This window comes from Ochotona princeps, chromosome 8 (assembly GCF_030435755.1).
Source record: "Ochotona princeps isolate mOchPri1 chromosome 8, mOchPri1.hap1, whole genome shotgun sequence".
NCBI lineage: Eukaryota > Metazoa > Chordata > Mammalia > Lagomorpha > Ochotonidae > Ochotona > Ochotona princeps.
This window is the reverse complement of record NC_080839.1, coordinates 73,172,165-73,197,117: the sequence shown is the minus strand read 5'-3', so window position 1 is coordinate 73,197,117 and position 24,953 is coordinate 73,172,165. Positions and strand designations below refer to the sequence as shown.

Below are 24,953 nucleotides of genomic sequence, written 5' to 3'. Positions count from 1 at the left end.
GGCCATATAACAGCACTAGCAATGGGGGGCAGGCAATAGGAAGGACAGAAGCAAACGCAGGGTATAATATGAACTCTTAGCTCCAAATTCCCCTGGAAAAGCTGTGTGATGGCTTTCCTTCTTCAAGATGTTTGTGTATTTATTTGAAAGACAGAGTTACAGAGCAAGAGAAGGAGAGACAAAAAAAAAAAGAGATCTTCCATCTACTGGTTCACTTTCCAAATGGCCACAATCGCCAAGAGGAGCAGGGGGCCTCTCCTGGTCTCCTGTGGGAGATCACTCCTGGATCTTCACATGCCCAGCCCATATGGGAGGCCATGGGCACATGCCACACTGTGCCCTTGGTTAAGAGACCCCAACATGGCCTGTTTCCCGGGCACGCAACAGGAATGATGGGCTGTATGCACCCCAGTCTCTCTTCCCTACTGTGCTAGGACTTCCTTTGCAAATAACTCTATCAAATGTTACATTCATCCTGCTTTAAGAAGCCTGCCTTGAGATACAATTTCCTGTGCTTCCTAACCTTTAACTTCACTGGAAGGTCCAGACAGAGACATATCCATTAGCCAGTCACAACATTTTTGTACTGTTTGGACCGCCCTTCTGCCTGCCCTCTTCTCCTATATAAGCCTGTGACTTCTCTCAAATAAATGGACATTCTTCATCACCAGTTTGTCTCCAATTTTTCTGCTGCAGAAGAGCACTGTTGCCTCACCCCTCGGTGGTCTCAAGGCATGCTGGACAGAGGATTCCCAAGAGTCTCCCATGTGAGTGGCAGAAACCCAAGGACTTGGGTCATCCACTGCTTTCCCAAGCACATTAGCTAATGCCCATATGGGATGCCAGCACCACAGGCAGTGGCTTAACATGGCACCACTGGGCTAGCCCCCATGATCACTTTCTTATTTGCATTTGCAGTGGACTCACTACCACTAAAGTACACTGGAGGTCCACTGCAAAGCCAAAGGCTCTGCTTTCTAGTCCTGGTCCTCTGGCTTAGTAGTCAGAAAGGCACAATGGGGACATCTTGTGGGGTTTACTTGCCCTCTTCCTCCTGTTGCAAAGCCTTCCATGGAGCTGCAGTGGTACTGTTGTGGACAGATTTCTTTCCAATCTCCCAAACTCTGGAAGAGAAGCCTCCCACACTGGTCCAGCCTAAAGGAGTGGGAAGATTTTTCTTGCCATTCCTCCCTGCGGCTCCCTTCTTATCTGCCAGTCTCATACCACTTGCATGCTGGCAGAAGGTTCCTGTTTTCAACCTCTGGGGTTTTCTGATCTCAATCTCAGCTTCCTGATACCCTAGCAATAGGCATTCGGCTTCACTACCCATCTTGTTTCCCAGTCTGCCAACAAGGAAACTCTGGACTAGGCAAAGTGACCCAGGAAACTTCTCTACCCAACGTGCTGCAGTCACAGTCAGTACTTGGCTCGGGTGGAGTGAATCGCAATCTAGGGCAGATCTCCTTTCCAAGTTCATCCTCCCCATGGATACGTTCCTCCAGCCTAGCATATTACATAGAGCTCTTTCTACTCTTTTATGATAAAGCTCTGGTTCCGACGAAACAAGCCAGCATCCTGAAACTTTCCCGATGGGTTCTGACTGAGCCCTAACTAAGGCAAGTACACAGAGGCAGCTGCACTGCACCAGGGAAAAGGATTAAGTAAAACCAGGTAGTAACTGGCTGCTTTCTGGGTGAAAGTCGGATCACAGACTTCAGAACCAAAGGCCAGCTAGAGAGGGCCTATGTGACAACATGTTCTTCCAGGTGAAGAAGCAATATGATGAAGCTACAACCAAGTCAGCAGTGTGAGGTGCTCTATGATCAAGCCCTGAACCAAAAGGAACTCCAAAATATGAACTGTATCATGTATTCAAAATTATACTTACCAAATAATTCTGAATGGAGGCAACGTTGACTGCTGACTTCCTCCACTGCCTCTGGTACACGAGATCCGTATCCAGGCCATAGGTATGAGCCAGAGACAAGGCCTCCTCATACTCTTCGCTTTCAATCTGTAGACAAGGAAATGGAAACAGCAATGGTCATGAGGTCACTGTACAATACGACAAACAATGACAGTCCCTTGGACATGCACAGCACATTATGAATTCACATGCACATTTAGAGGAGCAGATAAATCAGGCAGTTATATTAGCATTATTTTATTGCAAAGTCAGATATACATAGAGGAGGAGAGACAGAGAGGAAGATCTTCTGTCCACTGATTCACTCCCCAAGCAGCAGCAATGGCTGAAGCTGCGCTAATCAGAAACCAGGAGCCAAGAGCCTCTTTTCAGGTCTTCCATGCAGGTGCAGGGTCCCAAGGATTTGGCCCGTCCTTGACTGCTTTCCCAGGTCACAAATAGGGAGCTGGATAGGAAGCAGAACTGCCAGAATTAGTTCAAACTGGCGCCCATATGGGATCCTGGCACATGCAAGGTGAGGATTCTGCCAGGCTACCAAGCCGGGCCCTCTATTAACATTTTAACAAAGATGAGAGACACACAATGAAAGGTCAGGTCTATAAAGGCGAACAGAGGCAATATCAGGACTAGCAGGTGACAGTGGACTCCCTGTGTTGGGCTCCTGGCATGACAGGAAGTACAGAGATGAGTCAGAACACAGTCCTCCACGCTGCACAAGTCAGCCCAAAGTGGGAAGCTGTGTGCATTCCCTCCCTCAGAGGTGAAGCCCAAGTACACAACCATACGTACACAGAGTCAAGGAGAGAAAGGTCATTTGAAGGACATCAAAAAAGCAAGTCAGAAAATGGAAAAATCAAGTGAAGTGAATGCACCACTTTTTTTTGACTCCTTGATTTTGATTACTCCAGTATAAACAGTAGCATTATTCATACTGAAAATGGAGATTAACGATCCAACAATCTCTCTTCCAATTTCTTCCTTCATTAAAAAACTACCCTCTTCTCATTAAGATAAAACCTTGATCCCCTCACACGTTGGAGAGGCCTTTCTCACCTTTCTCTGGTACAGCTCTTCAGGAGTGGTGGAACGCAAGCTCACAAGGCGGTAATTTTTAGTAATGGTGCGTGGGCGTTTCCGTGGAGGTGCAAAGCGCTCCATTTCAGTCACCAAGTACAGGCCTTGCTTTATGTAGCCAAAGTAACGAGCCTTGGCAGAGATTTCATGAGCGGAGTCAGAATCCTCTTCTCCCTCATCCTCTTCTCCCACCCGAACTTCCAAGCGAGACCGTTTCGGGGCAAGTTTAATCTCGCACTACATCAAAGAAAAAAAAAAAAAAGAGATGTGAAATTAATAGTGAGAAATTAAGGACAACATTTTTTAGAGTTAATGAAGTAAATAATACTTCTGATTATACTCTGGCTTCACTCATTACATCAATGACAAAATTCACAGGAATGCAACAATTACTGTAGACAGCTACAAAATCATGCACATATGTTACAAACTTTAAATCTTAAAAATTTAAACCTTCGTTAGTAACAGATCCATATACAGCTTTGTAAATACACCCCCTGGTAATTTTTTCCAGAGAAATAATGGAATTAAGAATGGTGATTTCTTTTTCTTCTGCTATTGTTATATACCTGCAATAGAAAACTAAGATGATTCTCCTAAAGCCTATCTAGGGTATGAACACGAAGGTTTGCTTGCTTTTCCAAAATAGTTCTTCTTTGTCGTCTTTTAAAACTGCCTGAGTCTGAAAGCCTGGCTGTTAAAGGTAACTTTCATTTCATATTTAACAGAACAGGCTTAGATTTAAACCATAATTCTCTTTAAAGAACATCTTTCGATGCAGCAACAAACTGAAAATAAAATTTGTCAAACTGCATTGCTGAAATGGAACGTACTGAGGCCTATTACCCTTGAAAGATAATTTTAAATGACTAAAACATAACTGGCCTCTATTTTCAAGCCATTGTCATAAGTTTTTCTTACTATCAGAACCAAAATTTTCAATAGCCATAGTCTAGGGAAGGGGGTGGAGCAGGGTAAAAAAATAAAAAAACAGCTTTCCTATCAATGAACAGTAAATGCTTCACAGCAAAAGAACCAGAGTTTGCTCATTCTCTTACAATGTAATTTTCAAACTACTGCACATTGGCTTTCTACATTATATTCAATGTCTGGTGCCTCTACTCACAGATTTTTATTTTTAGAGACAAGATTGGGCAGCTGCAAATGAAAGCCAGATACTTAAGTTTTGGATGAAATACGCATCTACTCTCAACCAAAGAAAAAGCCTTACCTCCAAACTTAAGAAGCCCCCATCGTGAGTAGCAGTGACTTGAGGTGACGGTTCAAACCACTCACAGGATTTTCCCAGTAAGTTCTTCAAAGTTTTCACAGACGAAACAGTCAAAGCACCAGAGCATCGAGCCAACGTGACGGCGCCATCTGCCCACCAGCTGACATCTATCAGCGGGTAGAAGGACTCTTTATCTAGGGAGAGAAGGTGAGTTAAAGCACACGCATCTATGAATGCACTTGAAAGACAACACATCAAAAGTAATCAATACAAAGACCAAACTCATTCATATGTTTGGACCTAAGGGTCAAGTAGTAAGAAAGAAAACCGAATATCTCCTTTAACTGTTACTATTTTTGCCTTTGTATTGCATTATGAGACACAAACCAGTATAATAGTTCATTTAATGCACACCTGAGAACCAACGTTTGTCAGTCAAATTTCAAAGTTCCAATAATAGAGGTAAAGAAAGGTTCTTTTCGAAAAATCAGGAATATGTTCAGCAGAGACATTTACAATGTTCAACACAATAAATTAGAAAGTAAGTGCATAAAAGCTGTACAAATAAAAAGATCATAAAAGGTTTAAAAAAAACAAGCACTGCAGCACTTTAAATTAACTATACCCTTCGAATAATGTAAGACACACACATAATATTTTCCAGCATTGATTTCAGGACAGAAGGAACGTCAGGAGGTAGTCACAGTATTTACCGTAATTTTATCACACTACTTCAATCTTACCAACTCCACCAAAGGTTTAGTATGGTGGGAAGGTAATAAATAGAACTTTAAGCCACAGATTTTCAGACATATTAAAACATTAAACTAAGGAGAGACAGATATTTCTAAACTGGAATTCATCACCAAGATGAAAATTCATTATTTCAATAAAAATAAACATGGTAACAACATTTTCTTTCAATGTAAGCCTAAGGCAACTCAAAACAATTTCCAAGAAAATGGGAAAAGCAGAGTTCCTAGGGCTGAGTTTACAATGGAAGAGTAACAAATCATAAAACAAATTCTATCTTCTGCGCCAACCAAGCATATTTTTCTTTAAAATGTTTATGAATGAGTGTTTTAGACAATCACATAAAAAATAGCTAATGCAAAGCACAGTCTGATGGATGGCATTAATGAATCAATAATTCTGATGCTCTTTAAATGTGAACTGAAAGCATATTGCAAGTCAGATGGAACCTTGTAATCACCACTGACTTTTAAGAGACTTAGAAATTTAGAGATGTTTAACTTTTAGAGTTCTATCTACAGAAAAATGTTGCTTAGTCAAAAACTCAAGGTAACTCTTTAGGGTTTTCTAATTTGGAGCTATTGCTATGGTGCACTGGGTTTAAGCTCCTACCCAGAACCAAAACAGGTGCAAGGTGGTGAGCCCTGGTTGCTCTACTTCCAATCCAGCTCCCTGCTAACGCTCCTGAGAAGGCCGCAGCAGACGGCACGAGCAGCTGAGCACCCACATGCGAGGCCCTGATGAAGCTAAGGTTGGGTCAGGCTCTCATGGCCCTTTCAGGATCAGAGGATCCAGGATTGAATATTTTCTCTCTCTCTCTCTCTCTCTCTCTCTCTGTCTCCCACCTCCCACACCTTTTTTCCCTACCTCTGTGTGTCTGCTCTTCCTCCTTAAAAAAACAATTTTCTATTTTGCTTTATTCTACCAAATAAATATTATTACTTTTCATTAAGTACAAAGTTTGATCTTTTATATACTTAAAAAAGTAATACAGGTCCACTTTCATTCAAATATGGAAATTACAAGAAAAAGAAAGTCCCACTGAACTATCCCTAATTTCTCCACTCTGCAGGAAAGCCTGCTGTTAACCTGCCTTGAACCACTGTCACATTTGTCCCTACAGCATCTGCAGAGGAATGGGCTTCGAGTTGTGAGCTCAGGCAGCCCTCTCACCCTAGCCTGGCAGGAGCCCCCACAACTCACAGCTCTGCCATCTGCTGTCTTCTCTGTTGGATGTAATTCCGGTGTTTCTCACAAAGTGAAGCTGGGAGACTCCACTGTCTGAGTAGCACACCACGTATTAAGTTCCCCCAGGTGTTATTGATCATTTCTCACTTAACTCACCTTTTACTTTTCTTCTTTTCTCAGGAGAGCGCCTCCAGTCAGGATTGAGTCCGTCATAGCCTGGCTAATGTGGAAAGATGCACCAGGATCGTTAGTCAACAACACACAACATTACAAGAAAATCATCAGGAGTTATGAAATTCTTAAAATAACAAAATACAGAAATCATATTTTTCCTTGATTGTTCAGTTCCTACTAAATTAAATCTATTCCTTATCACAATGATCTGGAGAAACAATTGTTCATACACTTAAAATATACACACATAAGTATTGGACCAATCTATTAAACAAAATAAGAAGCATTAGATAGTAAATACTACAATTAATACAAATCATAGTTAGATACACTAAGAAATCATTTTACACTCAGTACACACACACACACACACACACACACACAGGTGGAGGAGAGCAGCTGTACATAGCCCGGGTACCAGTCCTAGAACTGGAACAGCCCAAGGGATTGGTGTCAACTCAGACCCAATGGGGAAACCTCCGTGGTGCCTCCTACTTCTACATAGGACTAAAAATGTAAGACCGAAAAAGCAAAACAAAACTAAACCCACAGAGTCCTCAAAGTGCATTCATTCACATCCTAATCTTGTGTTTTGTTCGTATCTGATATCCTAGAAACATCAGTGTCTCTTACTGTCTTAAAACAATTGAGAGCAAGACACTGCCAGATACTGTCTTGAGATTCTGTTTGTTCAGAATTATACATTAGTATAGGCAAACAGCAGTAAAACATGGCTTGGGTACTTGTTTAAAATCTGAAAACTGGGCCCAGCGGCACAGCCTAGTGGCTGAGGTCCTCGCCTTGAACGCGCCTGGGTCCCATGTGGGCGCCGGTTCTAAACCCGGCAGCTCCACTTCCCGTCCAGCTCCCTGTTTGTGGCCTGGGAAAGCATTCAAGGATGGCCCAAAGCCTTGGGACCCTGCACCCATGTGGGAGACCTGGAGGAAGTTCCAGGTTCCTGGCTTCGGATCAGCGCAGCAGAGGCTGTTGCAGTCACTTGGGGAGTGAAAGATCTTCCTCTCTGTCTCTCCTCTCTTTCTATCTGACTTTGCAATAAAAAATAACAAATGAATCTTTTTAAAAAAGAAAAAAAAGATCTGAAAACTGAAACAATTCCTTTATTTAAGGCAAATAAATTGTATTTTTTTACCTAATGCATCATTAGGAAACTTACTTGTTATCAATGTATCAGTGGCTAACACTTAGTATTATTAGAACTTATATTTTAAAATCTATTTTAAAGATGTTTTAAATACACTCTTACCCATTACCCTAAGAACAAAAGATATAATCTTATAACTTTAAAAGAAAAAAGGTGACCATAAAAGCCTATTTATGGGCCAAGAGAAGAAATAGAGTATTCTACTTAATAATACAAAAGATTACCAAGTTTCAAAGAGTTACGATATAGTCAGGCATACCTTACTGAGAATAATCAAATGAGCTACATTTGTCCTTGATCACTTGTTGAGCAAGTGAGTCTCAAGGCCTGGCAATCCCCCCAGGAATGGGCTGACAGCACCAGCTACTGCTGCGCGGGCACAGGGGCTCCTCCTTGGCCTCACCGACACATTCTGGAGAGGACAAGGGCCATTCTGAAGCCCCTTAAACCATCATGACTCAGATTTGGGTAAACTGAATTTGAATGAATTAAATTTGAATTAAATCAACTTTGGCAAGAGATCTTGAAAAAAGTGTTTTAAAAAATCTCATGGTAGAAGCACTTTGAGAATTCAACGCACACTTGGTCCTCCACAGAGTGGCTGATGAGCAGGAGCACCATGAACAAGCTCTACTCGTCTCCTACAAACAAGGCCTCCAGATGTGAGGTGGGCCGGGCTGCAACATCCACCAGCTCATACATGACCAAACGGAAGGCCAGACTATGCCAGACACTGGCCTAAAACACACTGGCATGATGAGAACTGGGTCAGGGAGTGGATCAAGGGGAGGAATTTGGGAAACTCCCCTGGCGAGTCACAGCTCCCGCTGGTGAACATGTGGTCCAGACCTGGGGGTCAGACAAGCTGGGCAAAGTAGCTCTGATGGCTGGCTAATATGTGAATTGGTAATGGAATGGGGTGAACCAGGCAGGACTGAGCAAGCCTTAGCCCACAAGCGAAACTAGAAACCAGCATGGGGCACAGGTCATGCCGAGCTAGGCTCTTGCACCTACTGATCTGTGTGAGTCAGGGACGCTAAGCCACAGTGTCTAAGGCTGAGACAGGTGAGGGGCTGAGCTAAACTGAGTCACAGCAACCACTGGCATGCACGTGATCTATGGCTGCGAACAGGCCCAGTTGGGGAGCTAAGGGGACACCCTAACTGGGTTGAGGTTCCCACCAAGGAGCGTGGCCTGGAATGGAGGTTGCGTTCTGATCAGGATATGGTTGTAGTTTACCCTGGCACAACTGTGGACTGGGATTGGATGCACCAGGCCGGGATAGACCCCAACACCCTCTGATGTCCTGGAGGACCAGGGTAGATATAGGACGGACTAGGCTAGGTCTCAACCCCTACTGAGCCATAGATGAGCCGTATGTGGGTATGGATGAGCCATGGCTGGGCTGAAACATCCAACAACAAGAACCAGGATGGGCTGAAGGCCAGCCAGGAAAAGCCACTGTTCCTGCTAGGACAGGAGGTCAACTGAATAGGTCTGACTCATGGACCCACTGGTATGCGCAAAATCTGGCATTGGGAAGGGTTCTAATGGAGAATCCTGGGCAACTCCTCTGGCAGTACACAGTCCCTGCAGGTAAGCGCAAGAAGCATGATAGGAAACAGCCCAGAATAGGCCATGGAAAGTTTCCCACTGGCATACATTTGGCATGGTTCAGGGGCAGACCAGGCCGAGTCAGTTCCCGTCATCCATTGGCAAATCTGAGCACCAGAACAGAGTGTGGGTCGAACCAGGTATGGTCACAACAAAAACCAGTGCACATTACGGAATGCCAAGGTGAGTTACCTGTACTGGATGTGGCAGCAGCACCCAACCAGCACGCGTGACCACCAGGAAGGGAGGGGCAGAGCCAGCAGGGGGAGTAAGGGGGTTCCCCTTGCTGCACAGCTACTCCCACTGGAGAGCATGGGCTGGGATGGGGGCAGACCAGACTAGGCAGGGCTACAAAACCTGGGCGCCTCATGCGGACCAGATCAGGGAAAAGCCAGGCTGGGCTGATTATTCCTACTGGTGCAAGCATAAATTAGAGCAGGTGAGGGATGTTTGGGCTTAGCCACAGCATCAGCTGGCAGAAGCTGACACTGGGGGCTGATTCTGTCAAGTCTAACCACAGAACCACCTGCATAATCTGGGAGTGGGAGTGGCATAGAAGGGAAATAGTGGGCACCTCCCTCTTGGGTTACCACTCCCACAGGAGGGCACAAAAACCAGGACAATGGCAGGGGTGGCTAGACAGAAGGGCACCCAATAGCAGGTGTGTTGGTTAGATAGTGAAGCTGGTTGGGTTGAACTAGGCTTCAATGCCCACTGACATACATGTCAATGTATTAGAACTGAATGGGATGTGGGACAGACTGGACTAGTCTACGGCACATAAAGGCAAGCATGGGAACCAGGATAGGGGCAGGTCTGGTGGGGGTTATTGTATGTCGCTCCCACTGGTTTATGTGAGGGCCAAGTGTGTGCTGGGCAGAACCAGGCTGGACTGCAATGCCCATTGGTTCCAGCGGAAGTCAGCACTGGAAACAGAACTGACCCAGCAACTGCAACCACCAGCTGATTGAGGTGATAGACTATACCATTCCCCATACTTGCAAGTACACACATGAACCTGGTCTGGGGGCACCTCAGACAGAGTTTCTTTAGGGATCCCCTCAATCGAACTACCGGGCTCAGATCCCTAACCATGAAAAGACAGAGGACAGAACAAATCAATCAACTACCCTAGCCATATGTTGGCAGTAAAAAACAGCGCAAACGGAGACTCTGAGATGGACTATGTCAACCAGTGGTTTCTGCAGTGATTTCTTTGTGCTTGGAGTGGCGAGATTGACAGTAATTCATAACTGTTGAACTATCAAAACCACTTGAGCAAGACCCTCGAAGCATGCCCCACATTAGCGACCTGGGATGGGGGGGAGACTGGGTGGGGCTTCTCCCTTTACCTCCCCGTTTACCCCAAATACAGGGGGGAAAATGTGGAAATGATAGTCTTACCCACTTTCCTGTAGCCCTTGAACCTTTATGCCCTAATTAACTATGTAAAGCTAATAAAAAATGGGGAAAAAAAAAGTAATAGTTCACCAATGAGAAGACCCTCTCCCTTACACAATTAGGATCTGCATAATACTTCTCACTCAAGCACTGAACACCACTGAGAAAGCAAGAAATGTGTACTACATCCACATAAGTTCATCAAGTCAAAACAATCAATGCGAAAAACTAATGAATACAGCGTGGGCACTGCAGTTCAGCCAGCCAGGCTGCCACTGGGGACATCTGTGTTCCATTATCAGAGTGCAAGTCCAAATACCAAGTACTCTGATTCAACTCCAGCTCCCTGCTATTGCATGTAGTAACTTGAAAATCTGACTTACTGCAACCCATGTGGTAGACTCAGATGGGGTTCTGGCTGCTGGCACCTGGTTCCTGGCTCCTGGCTCCTGGTTGCTGGCACCTGGCTCCTAGCACCTGGCTGCTGGCTCCTGAGTCTGATCTAGCCCAGTCCTGGCTCCTGGCTGCTGGCTCCTGGCACCTGAGTCTGATCTGGCCCAGTCCTAGCTGCTGCAGCCATCAAAGGAGTGAACCAACAGAAGAATGAGTTTGTCTCCACTATTCTGCCTTTCAAATAAACAAATCTTTTAAAAAATTGGTAGTGATTCCAATCTTACTACGACATATAAATCTGATCTTTCAAATAACAGAATGTTTCTAAACTAATGACATGGCAAGTACTCTATGAAAAAAACTGCATAAAACATGCAAGCATTCACTAAACTAAAAAATGAGTTCTTTCACTTCTCTTTTTAGTACTTAACGTGTTTAAGTACTAAACACATTAGTCCTGGAACTAGCATGGACATAACAGTCTCAGAGATATTATATCAAACCTCAGCTCTATTGATTACTTGCTATATTAACCCAGAAAAAAGGTATGTGTTCCTTATGCAACAATCAGGGTTATCAGAATAAAATCCATAAAAACTACATGAACAGTGTATACAAGTACCCTAAGCCTACACAGCCAACTCTACAGTAAACACAGAAACAAGAGTTCTACGTAGAAGCTAAAGCCTCAGGAGTAGAAAGAGCCTGAAAAAACAGGGAGCAGAGAGGGAAGAGTCAGGGAATAACGCGGTGTCACGATCAGAAAAGAGAGATGACAGGTGAAACGGAAGTTTCCACTTCACCACTGCCTTAGGATTTTACTAAAAAAAAAAAAGAAAGAAAAAAAAGAAAAAGGGTAAAAAATGAATGCCTTCCATGTTCCCCACTTTCAACCATGATCTCTTTTGAAGCTGACACTGCCTGGGGTCTCAAGAGCAGACTCTATTCTCTCTGCCTGGTCTCTGCTTGGGCAGAGCAGCAGCATGACAACGGAGGGCTTGCCAGGCACTGGCCCGGAATATGATGAAGTGAAACTGGCAAGAGCTCAGCAGCAGTGGGAAGAGCAACGAAAGCAGGGTCAGGAGCTACAGCTCAGCCACTGCTCCCTCGGTGAGGGCCACCACAACCTGCACAAGCCCCGGCTGATGACAACCAGGTAATGGCTTCCAGCGTACTGAGACATATGATGGAAATAATTCATACCAGCCAGATCAAAAGCAACGATCACATAATCCTAAAAAAAAAATCGTAGTAAGAAATAGACGTGATTAAACAGAGACAACTTACATTCTTTATTTGACAAATTAACTTAGACAACTGCCACACTTGAGGACTCCCTGGGGAATACCAAATCAGGGCCAGCAGAGGTGGATACCAGGCAGCCAAGCCATCATAGCTCCTCATGAACTGCCCTTTGATAACATCAAAGCCATTCTGCTCAAAGACTCCACTAGCGACAAGCTTGGACCTGAACTCTTAACACCATGATCCTTAGTCCATTCTGAAACCTCTTCCCTACTGGTCCCATTTACTTTTCTGATTGCATATTTCCAACTACTAAGAGAATTATTCACTCATTCTTGGGTTTCAAAATTCTTAAATGTTACAAGATTTGAAAATAATTATTACTACACACTTATTTCAGAGACCAACAGAATACAGACACCTATAGAGAGCTCCTAACCATACGCTAACTCTCTCCCCACGTGCCCACAATGGTGCCCGCAATGGCACCCACAATGACCAGGGCACACCGGCTGGAGCCAGGAGCAAGGGACACAAGGTGGATCTTCCACCTGTGCAGCAAGAACTCAGTTACTGGAGCCATAACCTACTGCCTCCCCTAGCATACATGAACAAGACCCTGGAGTCAGGAAGACAGGCTGGCACCAAGACCAGGCACTCTCAATGAGATGTGGGTATCCCAACTGGCAGCTTATCTAATAGATCAATTATCTGTTCCTAATATTTGAGTTTTTGAGTGGAACTATTATAAAAATTCAATTGATAGGAAATAGCAAAAAATGGTGAGTCATGATAGCACTGAATGGAAAAATGCATCTGACTAATCAAAAAGTTGGGAGACACCAATAAGAACCACAGTAAGACATGATGTTGCTATACAGGCAAAAAAAAAAAAAAAGAGTCTGGAAATCTAGTAACAAAAAGTGCATACTGATCAGTTTTACTGGGAGTAGCCTTTACACCGAATGTACAACATTCTAAGACACTCACAAGATGAAACCTAAAGAGGGCTTCAACAGTTCACCAATGTTTCTTTTGGGTGAACAAACAATGAAAGAAAAAGGAAAGCAGAAGAAAAAAATGTCATTTTACTCACAGTTTTACCATTTAAAATGTTGCCAAAGTGCAAAATTTCAGAAATAGATAAAAAAAACATCAGAATTCTTCCAGATGAAAGAAAAAGAATGTTTTATCATCACAAGTTGGGAGCTGTGAAAACACATAGTGTGTTCTGGACCAAGCATCCAAATAATGTCTTCATTTGATTCTGGGGCAAAATACAAAGTATCATCCATTAGGATGTTTAAGTACTATCAATTATGTGCCATGTAAAGTAACCTATACTCTCAATTCAGTATTTTTTTTATTAGAAAGGTATATTTACAGAGAGCAGGAGAGACAAAGAACTTCTGTCTGCTGATTCATTCCCCTCAAGTGGCCACAAGGGCCAGAGCTAAGACAAGCTGAGCCAGGAGCCAGGAACAACTTCTGGGTCTCCCACCCAGCTGCAGGGGTCAAAGGCTTTTGACCACCCTCTACTGCTTTCCCAGACCATAAACAGGGAGCTGGATGGAAAGTGGGGAAGATGGGACACAAACCAGCATCCATATGGGGTCTCTGCACAAAAAAAGAGGATTTTAGCCACTGCTCTGGACCCTTCGGCCTCTTTTTAAAAAATATTTGAGAGACAACTTTCACATGAACAGATTTTACTTTCACTTGGTAAATTTTTACATTGCAACAGATGTTGATTCCAACTGCTATTAAACAACAAAATTACCTAATGCTTCAAACATATCATTTTGAATTGGTACAGAGTGCCAAGTAAAGCTGCCACCCGCAGTATCAACATGTCATGTGGCTGTAGTTTGTACATTCTGGCTGCTCTACTTCTGATCCTGCTCCCTGCTAAGGCTGAGAAACAGCAGCAGAAAACGGCTTGAGTGTTTGGACTCCTGCACGCCTACAGAAAATTGGTTGGTAGCTTTTGGCTCCTTCCTGTCTTTGGCCTGGCCAAGGCCTGGCCATTTTAGCAATCTGAGGAGTAAAAAAGAGATGTAAGTCTCCTGAGCTCTTTCGGGCTCTCTTTCTTTCCCCCTCTCCACTGCTACACTTTCTTCCCCTCTCTGTCCATCTCTCGTCTCAAATTTGGCCTTCAAATAAAAAAATCAAATCTTAAAAAAAAAAAAAGGAGAATATCTCTTCAAGGCACTAAGAGAAATGAAAGAATTCCGTCTTTGCATACATCTTAGCTACCCACCTCTGAGTGAAGAGAGGGTAATTCTCTTCGAGCTTTCAATAAGCACTACATCCCCAGCAGAGGAAGGGAACATCTCTGGGAGCTGACCCTTCAGGTCCCTGGTCACAGTGATTTGTTGAAATGTTAGCATCCACATTTGGTATTGGGAAACATCAAATAGGTAAAAAGTGAACAACTCAATGAGCAGATTTATGGAGAGTATTCAGTATATTGAGTATTCTAGAGTATATTGTACGACAAATAAAAATCAGCACACTGCTGTCCTATTCTTTGTTTTCATGTACTCATAGCACAATTTAGCTAACTTTAACAAAAAGGATAGTGAAACATCAACAAAATCCAACGAGCATTGCTACCATTCCCCTGGGAGAGGGCGTCATGCTCCGCAGGATGGCAAGCAAGAGACATACCTGCTCCTCCTGACTCCACTCCCCCTGCTGCCTCAGGGAAGGGATGGCCCAGATGCTTAGTTTCCCAGAGAAGTGAATGGCTGCGAGGAGGCTCCCATCTGGAGACAGGCTCATCTTGAAGATTCCATCCTGGAAAGAATCACAAGGTCAGAGCACGGCACTCAGACATTCAGAGTTCCATGGCAGTCTTCCATGTTGTAACTGACTCGGAGTGACTCAGCATTCTACCAGCCTCATGTCTAGACATGTGCTCCAGCACACAGAAATGGGCCTCCTACCATTACGGAGTTTATCATCCACCTTACTGTGCTGTAATTTACATGTGACCCAAAACTAAATGAGAGATGAAAAATAGAAATATTTCTTCTTGCAAAAATTCCCTGAGGTGATCTTGACTAGACTGTGAATTCTTTAAAATTCGAGCTGACATTCTACATGACTCTCTATGTACACAATGCCCGAAATATGCTCTCTATATACTATAGGAGTGCCATCACTTACACTGTAAAAAAGCAGGCATGGAAGAAGGAAGAGACGAAAGAGGGAAAGGGTCCAGTAGTAATGTGAAAACAAGCAGACAAAGGGGAGGAAAGGTGCTGAAGAATCACTGAATGCTTGAGATTTTCCACACATGCTAACAAACTATCCAATTAAGATCTCTACAAAGTCTCTAATACACTGTTATAACAGCGAAGCTCAGGTCCAGAGGAAGCAACTTATTCCTTCTAGTCCTGTTGGGCCAAATCAGCCATCTGTCCTTTCCTACCACAGCATCACAAACCATGTCAGCAGAGACGCCGCCCATTTACCACCTCCAACACATCGGGAAGCATCACACACTAACTGCACATTCATTTTCCAGTCAGACATTTACTAACGACAAAGCCTAAGGTAGGGGCTAAAGTCTTTACCTTGAACATGCCGGGATCCCATGCAGGTGCCAGGTTATATCCCAGCTACTCCACTTCCCTTCCAGCTCCCTCCTTGGGGCTGGGAAAGCAGTCAAGGATGGCCCAAAGCCTTAGGACCCCACAACCATGTGGAAGACCTGAAAGAGGTTCCTGGCTCCTGGTGTCAGATCAGCGCAGCTATGGCCATTGTGGCCACTTGCGCAGAGAGCCAGGAGATGGAAGATTTTTCTCTGTCTTTCCTTATCTCTGTAAATCTAACTTTCCATTATAAAATAAAATAAATCTTAAAAAAAAAAATAGGTAGCCTGACTACAAAGAAATAAAACACATCAAAAATGACACTCAACAGCTTTATTATTTCTGAACACTAAGAAAACCTGGGGACATAAGTTCCAGGCCCCGAAAGACAAAGAGCTGGTTTACACATGGTCTCTTAGAAGTCGTATGTCGCCGCCCTGCAGCAACACTAAATGACGAGGAATATTCTTGGAGGTCCGGGAAAAACTGGCAAAAGCGGCTGTGTTTAAAACCTTCTCTCCGCTGCTCCTGTCCCCGTCTGTCTAAGCTTTCCTACCCGCTTCTTCACCACCCTTCGTCCCGTTTTCCACCACCCTTCTTCCCAAATCTTCCTGTTTCTGTATCCCCCCACTCCCCACGTAAGAGCCACCAGAATTTCACAAACCAAAGAGGAGAGAGACAAAACCAAAATGAAAGGGTGAACCAAAAAGGGCTGATGAACCAAAAAAGGGCCTTTATTGCCAAAAGCGAGCTGTATATATACAGTTCCTCCACCAATCACTTCTGCCCGTGGTCCACGGGGCGCTATCTGATAGGCCAGCAATCACAGCCAGGGAGAATTAGCCTATCCTTGTGACTTCCTGACTGCCCAACTGGCGGGACAAGTCCCGCCTCCTGGCACTCGGCCAGCCGCCATCTTGAAGCCCCTCATCCATGTGGGGTTGGCCACTCCCCACAGTCGTATGCTCCAGTTAACCAAAGTCCCCTATTACTGCCCCAATATTAAAGAAAAATGCTAGATGCAGAACTGAAAACTGAACATGACAGTACCAAAACCCAGAATTACCACATCTGGCTCAAATCACTAAATGACATTATCTACATGGTTACACTGAAATCTAAGTCCAGAAGTCTCAAATCACCAAAGCACATTAGGCATCCAATCTGCAACAAACACAGCAAGTGCAGGAAGTCAGACATCGCTGGACAGTGGACTACATGAAAATTATTTTCTGACTACTACAATTATTTTAGGTTCACTCCAGAATCCAGGAATTAAATATAAAATGAAAATTAAATACAAATGCCACAGAAACAAAAATACTAAAAACAAAAATACTTTCAGAAAAAACTGTAATAAATACACCACATCCCTTTCTCTGTGATGCAGATAAAGAGTGAAGCATGATTCAGCTATTCAATTTCTGGAAATATATCCAAGGGAAATGAAATCAACATATGAGAAAGTGACCTGTGATCCTATAGTTATGGCAGCAAAATCCACAATAGCAAAGGGGTGGAAACAACAGATGCTGTTGAAAGAGGAGTAGACAGAGAACATTTGCACATCCACTCTATGGAGTACTACTCCGCTATTCAACAGAATGAAATTCTACCATTTGCAACAAAATGGCCCCACTTAGATACCATTATGCTCAGTGAAATAAGCCAATCCAAAAAGGACAAATATCCTATGTTCTCTCTAATACGAGCAACCCTTCATGCAAAACACAAGATCAACTGATACACAGGCAAACATGAATGTACATATATTTATCTAGAGGAACTGTACAACAGATACTATCACACTGAGAAGTGAGAGTACACTACAGTATGCACCTCTACTCATGAATCAAAGACGGACTTCAACGAAACTGTTAAATGTATCTTAACAACAGGACATTGGACTTGCTGCCACTGTCTACACTTACACTGTAAGGACACACAGAGAAGAATGATGAAATTGTAATTATTTAAGGACTATACTATTCTAATAATACAAGGGAAACCTGTGGGGGGAAGACATTTGGAGAGAGGAGGAGGGAAAATCCCTGAGTCTATGGAACTCATATCATAAAAACAAAATATTAAAAATTTAAAAAATTATGGGCCCGGTACAATAGCATAGTGGATCCCTTGCACAAGCCGGGATCCCATGTGGTCACCAGTTCTAATCCTGGTGGTCCCACTTCCCATCCAGCTCCCTGCTTGTGGCCTGGGAGAGCAGTCAAGGACAGCCCAAAGCTTTGGGACCCTGCACCCACGAGGGAGACCAGAAGCGCTCCTGGCTCCTGGCTTCAGACTGGCTAAGCTCCAGCCCTTGCGCTCACCTGGGAAGTGAACCATCGGACAGAAGATCTTCCTCTCTGTCTCTCCTCCTCTCTGTATATCTGCCTTTCCGATAAAAATAAAATAAATCTTAAAAAAAGGTAAAAAAAAATTTTCTAATTAAAAAATGAGAGTGAAGGTGAAAAGGAAGGCACCTTACACCTCCTCCTTCGACTGCACAATACTAACTGAGGCAGACCTCAGAAGCGAGGAATTTTATTAGCTAAAAGAACTCTATACGTACCAGATGTTTCAGAGGACAAAACTGAGCACCAGAAGGGATGACACTTGTCCACAATCACTCAAATTTAGATAGCAAACTGAAATAGTATGCGTATGTCTTCGATTGCAATTCATATCACAACCAAAACCACAAATGCAGTTCTTACAGGAACACGTGGCATTTTTAGCAGTCACAGCATGTTTCCAGCAGAAACTATGTTAAAGTATAACTTATTATTTTGACCATCACAGTAATTAGTCATGTATGATTTCTATGGTAACTCCTGAAGTTATTAAAGAAAAACTCTACTAAATACTTCCACTAAAAATGCAATAAGTGTACAAATCTCAAATTATACAACAGAGGACTAACATGCTGGATTTACAAGGAATTCCAGAAACAACAACATGAAAGAAAACCCAATTAGAAAGTGGGCAAAGGAAATGAACAGGTATTTTTCAAACAATGAATGACAAAGGGCTTATAAACACATAAAAGAGCTGTTCAGGCTCTCTAACAATCAGGGAAATGCAAATGAAAACCAAATGGCCTCCACCTACCTCCAATAAGAATAGCCTACAGATAGAAATGAACAACAAGTAACTGCCAGTGAGGATTCAGGAGCAGGCACCAGGGAGTTCAGAGAAACCACCAGATCGGGCCCGGCGGCGTGGTCTAGCGGCTAAAGTCCTCGCCTTGAAAGCCCCGGGATCCCATATGGGCGCCGGTTCTAATCCCGGCAGCTCCACTTCCCATCCAGCTCCCTGCTTGTGGCCTGGGAGGGCAGTTGAGGACGGCCCAATGCTTTGGGACCCTGCACCTGCGTGGGAGACCCGGAAGAGGTTCCAGGTTCCCGGCATCGGATCGGCGCACAACGGCCCGTTGCGGCTCACTTGGGGAGTGAATCATCGGACGGAAGATCTTCCTCTCTGTCTCTCCTCCTCTGTGTATATCTGGCTGTAATAAAATGAATAAATCTTTAAAAAAAGAAACCACCAGATCAAGGTGTGAGGCAGGGCATGTCTGAGTCTTCAACCAACTCTCATGATAGACAGCAACGAAGTTACCACATTCCAGCACATCTCAAAAACTCTGCAAGTAACTTCAAGGGCCAGCACTGTGGCACAGTGGGTTAAGCCACAACTTACAAAGCCAGTATCCTATACCAGAGTGCAACTTCAAGTCTGGACTGTCCGCTTCTGATCCAGCTTCCTGCCAGGATGCCTGGAAAGGCACCTGTGTGGGAGCCCAAGACGCAGTTCCTGACTCTGGCCCCAAACTGGCTGTGGCAGCCATTCAGAGTGAAACAACAGATGAAACAGCTCACTCTCCTATGTTACCCTGTTTTTCAAATAAATAAACCTTCAGAAAAATAGGTGGGGGAATAAGGGAAGGAGAGAATTTCTAAATGACAAATGATAAAATATATATATATAAGGATCAATAGGATAATAGTGGCAATTGACTTAAAAAACATATCGAAATTGTTTAAATGTGAGCACATAATGATACCTTTTAAGATTTGTTTATTTTTTATTGCAAAGTAAGAGTTACAAAGAGAAGGACAGAGAAAAATCTTCCACCCAGTGGCTCCCTCCAAGTGGCCACAACAGCTGGAGCTGAGCCTACCAAAAAGCCAGGAGCCAGGAGCTTCTTCCAGGTCTACCATGTAGGTGATGGGTGCCAGAGTATTGGGTAATTCTCTACAGCTTTCCAAGGCTCCAAACAGGAATCTGGATGGGAAGTGGGGCAGCTGGGACACAAACCAGTGCCTATGTGAGAAACTGGCACATGCAAGACAAGAACATTACCCACCAGGCTACCAAGTTGGGCTCCATACTTTAAAAAAGAAAAAAAAAAAAAGATTTATTTGGGGGGAGGGAACTGGGGAAGGGATAAGGGAAATCCCAGGGCCTATGGAATTGTTTCATACAATGATAACAATAAAAATAAGTTTAAAAATATTTATTTATCTTTATTGGGAAGGGAGATTTGCAGAGAGAGAAGCAAGTAGCCACAACAGCAGAGCTGAGCCGATTCAAAGCCAGGAGCCTCGAGCCTCTTCCAGGTCTCGCACACGGGCGCGGGATCCCAAGGCTTTGGGTCGTCCTCCTCTACTTCTCCAGGCCGCAGCACAGAGCTGTACAGCAAACTGAGCAGCTGGGATAGGAATCGGTGTCCACAGAGGTTCCAGGAGCATTCAGGGCACTGAATGCCACTGCACCAGACCCACATGATAATACTTTTTATAAGGCTACTTTGGAAGGCCAAACAACAAACAATGAGAAGTGAAGAAAAAAGAAATGACTGAATCAGAAATGTCATCATTTTTGTGACCCTTAATGATTCAAAGCATTCAGCATAAATACCAAATACAACCAATCACCAAACACAGATTAAGAAATCTGTGACAAGTCACCACAAAAAGAACGAAACCCAAACACAACAAAGTCTTTAAATCCAACTTACAAGAACATATGGGCAAAAGAAGACAACACAGTGATTGAAACAGCACTATAAAAATTCACCTGGCAAAATACAGAGCTCAATTCCTGCAGCAGGCACTGTGACAGAGCAGTGTCACCACTGATGTATCAGAACACATAGGAGCTGGTTTCAGCCCTAGCTGCCCCACTGCCAACCAGTCCCAGGCTAACAGACCTGGGAAATCAACAGAAGACGACACGAGCATTCCAGGCTCTTGGCTTTGGCCTGCCAGGCCGTGGCCACTGCAGCCATTTGATGAATGAACCAATGAAATCAATCTCTCCCTCTCTTCCTCACTCTCTCCCTCCCTTCTTCTTCTTCCCCTCCCTCTATTTGTAAATCTACCAAAAAGAGAAGCAAAGTGAGGAGCTAAATATGAACAAAAGGAACTTCTTATGAAGTATGACTTGACAGAAGATAGTATCACAACTTGTGTAATCTATCCTATTCCATGGAGTATTAATTCTAATGAGTAACAGTTTAGCTGAATCAACTACTTGGTACATTAACATCACTGGATATACAGCATGTGGCAAATAAAAGATGGTTAATGAATAAGTAATACATATTAGACTCTGAATACACTTTGGCCTTCCGGTACTGAAAATGCACGCATGGCTTTTTTTTAAAAAAAAAAGTTATTTATTTATGTGAAAATAAGAGTTAAATGGAGAAAGAAAAAGAATGAGAAAGGTCTTCTGTTTGCTGGTCCACTTCCCAAGGGACCACAATGGTCAGAGCTGAGCCACACTAAAGCTAGGAGCCAGGAGCTTCATTCAGATCTGCCATGTGGGCACAGGTGCCCAAGCACGTAGCCCCATCCTCTAATGATTTTCCCAGGCCATTAGCACAGAGCTGGATTGCAAATGCAGCAGCCAGGACACAAACAAGCATCCATATGTGATGCATGCAATACCACAATGCAGACCCCATAGACGGCTTTGTCAAGTGATTAAGTTATAAATCTCCTATTTACCTGTCAAAATCTTTTCCCAAAACTTTCAAAATATATTTTTAACTTTGTTAAATATGTATGTAATAAAGTGATGCTAATAAAATACCACTGACATTAATAATGTGAACATGGCTTTAACTCACAATTATACTTACACTATAGTTCAAATGTCCACTTGATCATAATTAAAGGCACTGCTGAAAGCCTTCTCCCTGCAGCAATATTTAGAGTAGGAATTGTACCTCCATTCAAACACTGAGACAAAAATTACCTGCACTTTCCAAAAGAGATTTTTAATCTTAATAGATCTTTGTACTGATTAGCCAAAATTGCCTTTCTTTAAGCCTACTATCTACAAAGAACAATCAAAAATGAGTAATTTACTATTTCTTAAACAATTCAAACATATAAATCGCGTACAAATGAAAGTACTGAACTCCAGTGCATAAGGTCACAGTGTGCTCAACTGTTACATAATCTTAAGGAAACCACTAAAAGTGAACTGAAAAGCACTGCTTTCCCAACATCCTACAGGTACTTTTGGAACATTACATATTCAACAACCAATATTAAGCACCAGGCACTGCCTTACAATTCAGGAAGTCATCAATGAGAAAATCAAAGAGAAATCCTATCCAACTCAGGTTTAGCGAATGTTCTCACCTACTGAGATCTAGAAGTCTGACCACCAAGTTAAAGAACAGCCATTCCCAAAAGTCCAGAGAGCCACAAGAGACTAAAACACTGTAAAGATATCAGGGAATAAAAGTCTTACAAAAGAAAGTTTCCAACTCAATATACTTTATACGGTAATATGAATAGCTCTGAGTATTGCTATACTCTTTAAATACACTATTTATCAGAAAACCAGAGTGGCTCATGCAGAGTCACAGCATTTGCAGGTCTTTCAATCACAATACCAAGGGAACCTGTCACACTACTAAGGATCAGTTTTGTGATTAGAGTTACGAGGAAATTAATAAATCAAAAACAGGTACCAGCACGATCATTTACTGAACATCAACAATGCTAAATCTATTACCTTCCCAAGTTCAGTACTGCTACTTTAGATCTAACAAGTACATAGAAAAAATGTCCCAAATACTAGCAAAATGGTTATTTTTCAAAATAACTTTATTTATTTTGTCCAAAGTCAGAGCTACAGAGACGGACAATGTGAGCATACGTCCTTGCACTGGTTCACTCCCTAGATCACCACAAAGGCCAGGCGTGGGCCAGACGACAAGCAGCAGCTTCACCCAGGTCTTCCCTGTGCTGCAGGGACCCAAACACTCGAGTCATCTCTCACAGCTTTTCCCCCTGCATTATCAGGAGCTGGGTCAGAAATGGAACAGCCTGGACTCAAACTGGCACCCACATGGGATACCAGCATTGTAGGCAGCAGCTTTATTGGCTACACTACAACTCAACAATATGGTAGTTTAAAAAAAAGGGATGTAGCTTCCTTTATAAAAAAGAAACCAATAGTTAAGAATCATTTGAAAACAGAAACATAACTGTTTCCAAACTGTGTCCAAGGTAAAAGGGAAAATTCTTTTTGAGATAAGAAGTAATTTATAATCGTGGTTCCTTGCATGTACAGCACAACCTGGCTACTGTTCCTTCGACTGTCCAACTAAGGGTATGGATGACAGCCCAATACAGAGATAAGAAAAAAGGCCTGGCTCACAAGTCGAGCTTAGACCAAACCCACCCCTGGCAGCAGGAAGTCTGTAAAAGCCAGAGTAACAGGCATCACAATGCCACAAATGCAAACTTTCCCTGAGACAACTCATAATTTACCAAGTGTTCCCAAAAACAAGGAATTCTTAGATAACTTCATGAATCCGTTCATTCAGCTCTAATATTGCACTGATACAAAAACCTATGACTCGTAGTTGTTTCTGGGCTAACAAAGCACACACTTCACATTCACATACTCACCAGAAAGCATCTGCTCCAGGATACAAAATTCAAAAGGTCTTTTTTTTTTTTTTGAAAGATTTATTTACTTTCATTCCATCCGATGATTCACTCCCCAAGTGAGCTGCAACGGGCCGGTGCGCGCCGATCCGAAGCCGGGAACCTTATTGAACTTTTTAAAAAGACCTTTTGGGGCCCGGCAGCGTGGCCTAGCGGCTAAAGTCCAAGCCTTGAAAGCCCCGGGATCCCATATGGGCGCCGGTTCTGGTTCCGGCAGCTCCACTTCCCATCCAGCTCCCTGCTTGTGGCCTGGGAAAGCAGTCGAGGACAGCCCAATACATTGGGACACTGCACCCACGTGGGAGACCTGGAAGAGGTTCCTGGCTCCTGGCTTTGGATCGGCACAGCACCAGCTGTTACACTCACATGGGGAGTGAATCATCGGACGGAAGATCTTCCTCTCTGTCTCTCTTCCTCTCTGTAAATCTGACTTTCCAACAAAAATAAAATAAAATCTTAAAAAAAAAAAGTTCAATCAGGATTCTGGTCTAATGTGTCACAAAAACAGATCAAAATATATACAGGAAAATGAATGACAAACCAATCCAGCTTATAAGACAAGCTGAAGTCGACAGTAAATTTGATTTTATCAGTGTCAATTATAAACATCAAATTTAAAGTATATTAAATACAAATGAGGCAACAAAATGCTGCATAGTATTTTGGCCTAGTGGGTAGAGCTGCCAGCTGTGCTACTAGCATGCCTTACAGGAGCTGGTGCACATCTCTGCTGTGCCGCTTCAGCTCCAGCTTCCTGGTAACAGTCCAGGAAAAGCAGCTGAAGATGAGCCAGATGTTTGCATCCCTGCCATCCACATGGGAGACCAGATGAAGCGCCAAGCTGCAGCCTCACTCATCTCCAGCTGGTGCAGACATGTGAAGATTGATCCAGCAAATGGAAAAAAACTGTCTCTGTAACTGTGTCTTCCAGAAATGAAAACAAGCCTTTCAGAACCTGCTCATGAATATGTCTCCCATTGGCTTAGGAGAGAAATTGAAGAAGCTGAAAAAGTAGGTTTCTGAATTCTCCCAAAGAGCATGATTTGATATTCCAGTGTTCAGATCTTCAGAAGGGCCACGCAGAGAGGGGAACTACAGCCATCTCCTCCACCAGTTACAATCGGCCTGCGACTGCCCAGGTACCTGCCAGGAAGCCACGCTTCCCCCTCCAACTGACACCACAAAGCAACAGTACTTTATCAGCATGGCTCATTTC

At 43.4% G+C, this 24,953-nt stretch overlaps 1 protein-coding gene across 3 annotated transcripts in view; it reads right to left on the bottom strand.

Annotated features, from left to right (window-relative positions):
• Positions 1-24,953, bottom strand: part of NBAS (NBAS subunit of NRZ tethering complex) — a 376,509-nt gene that overhangs the window by 290,510 nt on the left and 61,046 nt on the right. For all 3 annotated transcript variants that reach the window (XM_058668260.1, XM_058668259.1, XM_058668261.1), the window contains 5 exons: positions 14,833-14,961; positions 6,330-6,393; positions 4,233-4,426; positions 2,981-3,238; positions 1,889-2,014 (listed from right to left, as the gene is read on the bottom strand). In XM_058668260.1, the coding sequence (XP_058524243.1) occupies positions 1,889-2,014; positions 2,981-3,238; positions 4,233-4,426; positions 6,330-6,393; positions 14,833-14,961 (771 nt within the window). The remainder of the gene's footprint in view (positions 1-1,888; positions 2,015-2,980; positions 3,239-4,232; positions 4,427-6,329; positions 6,394-14,832; positions 14,962-24,953) is intronic.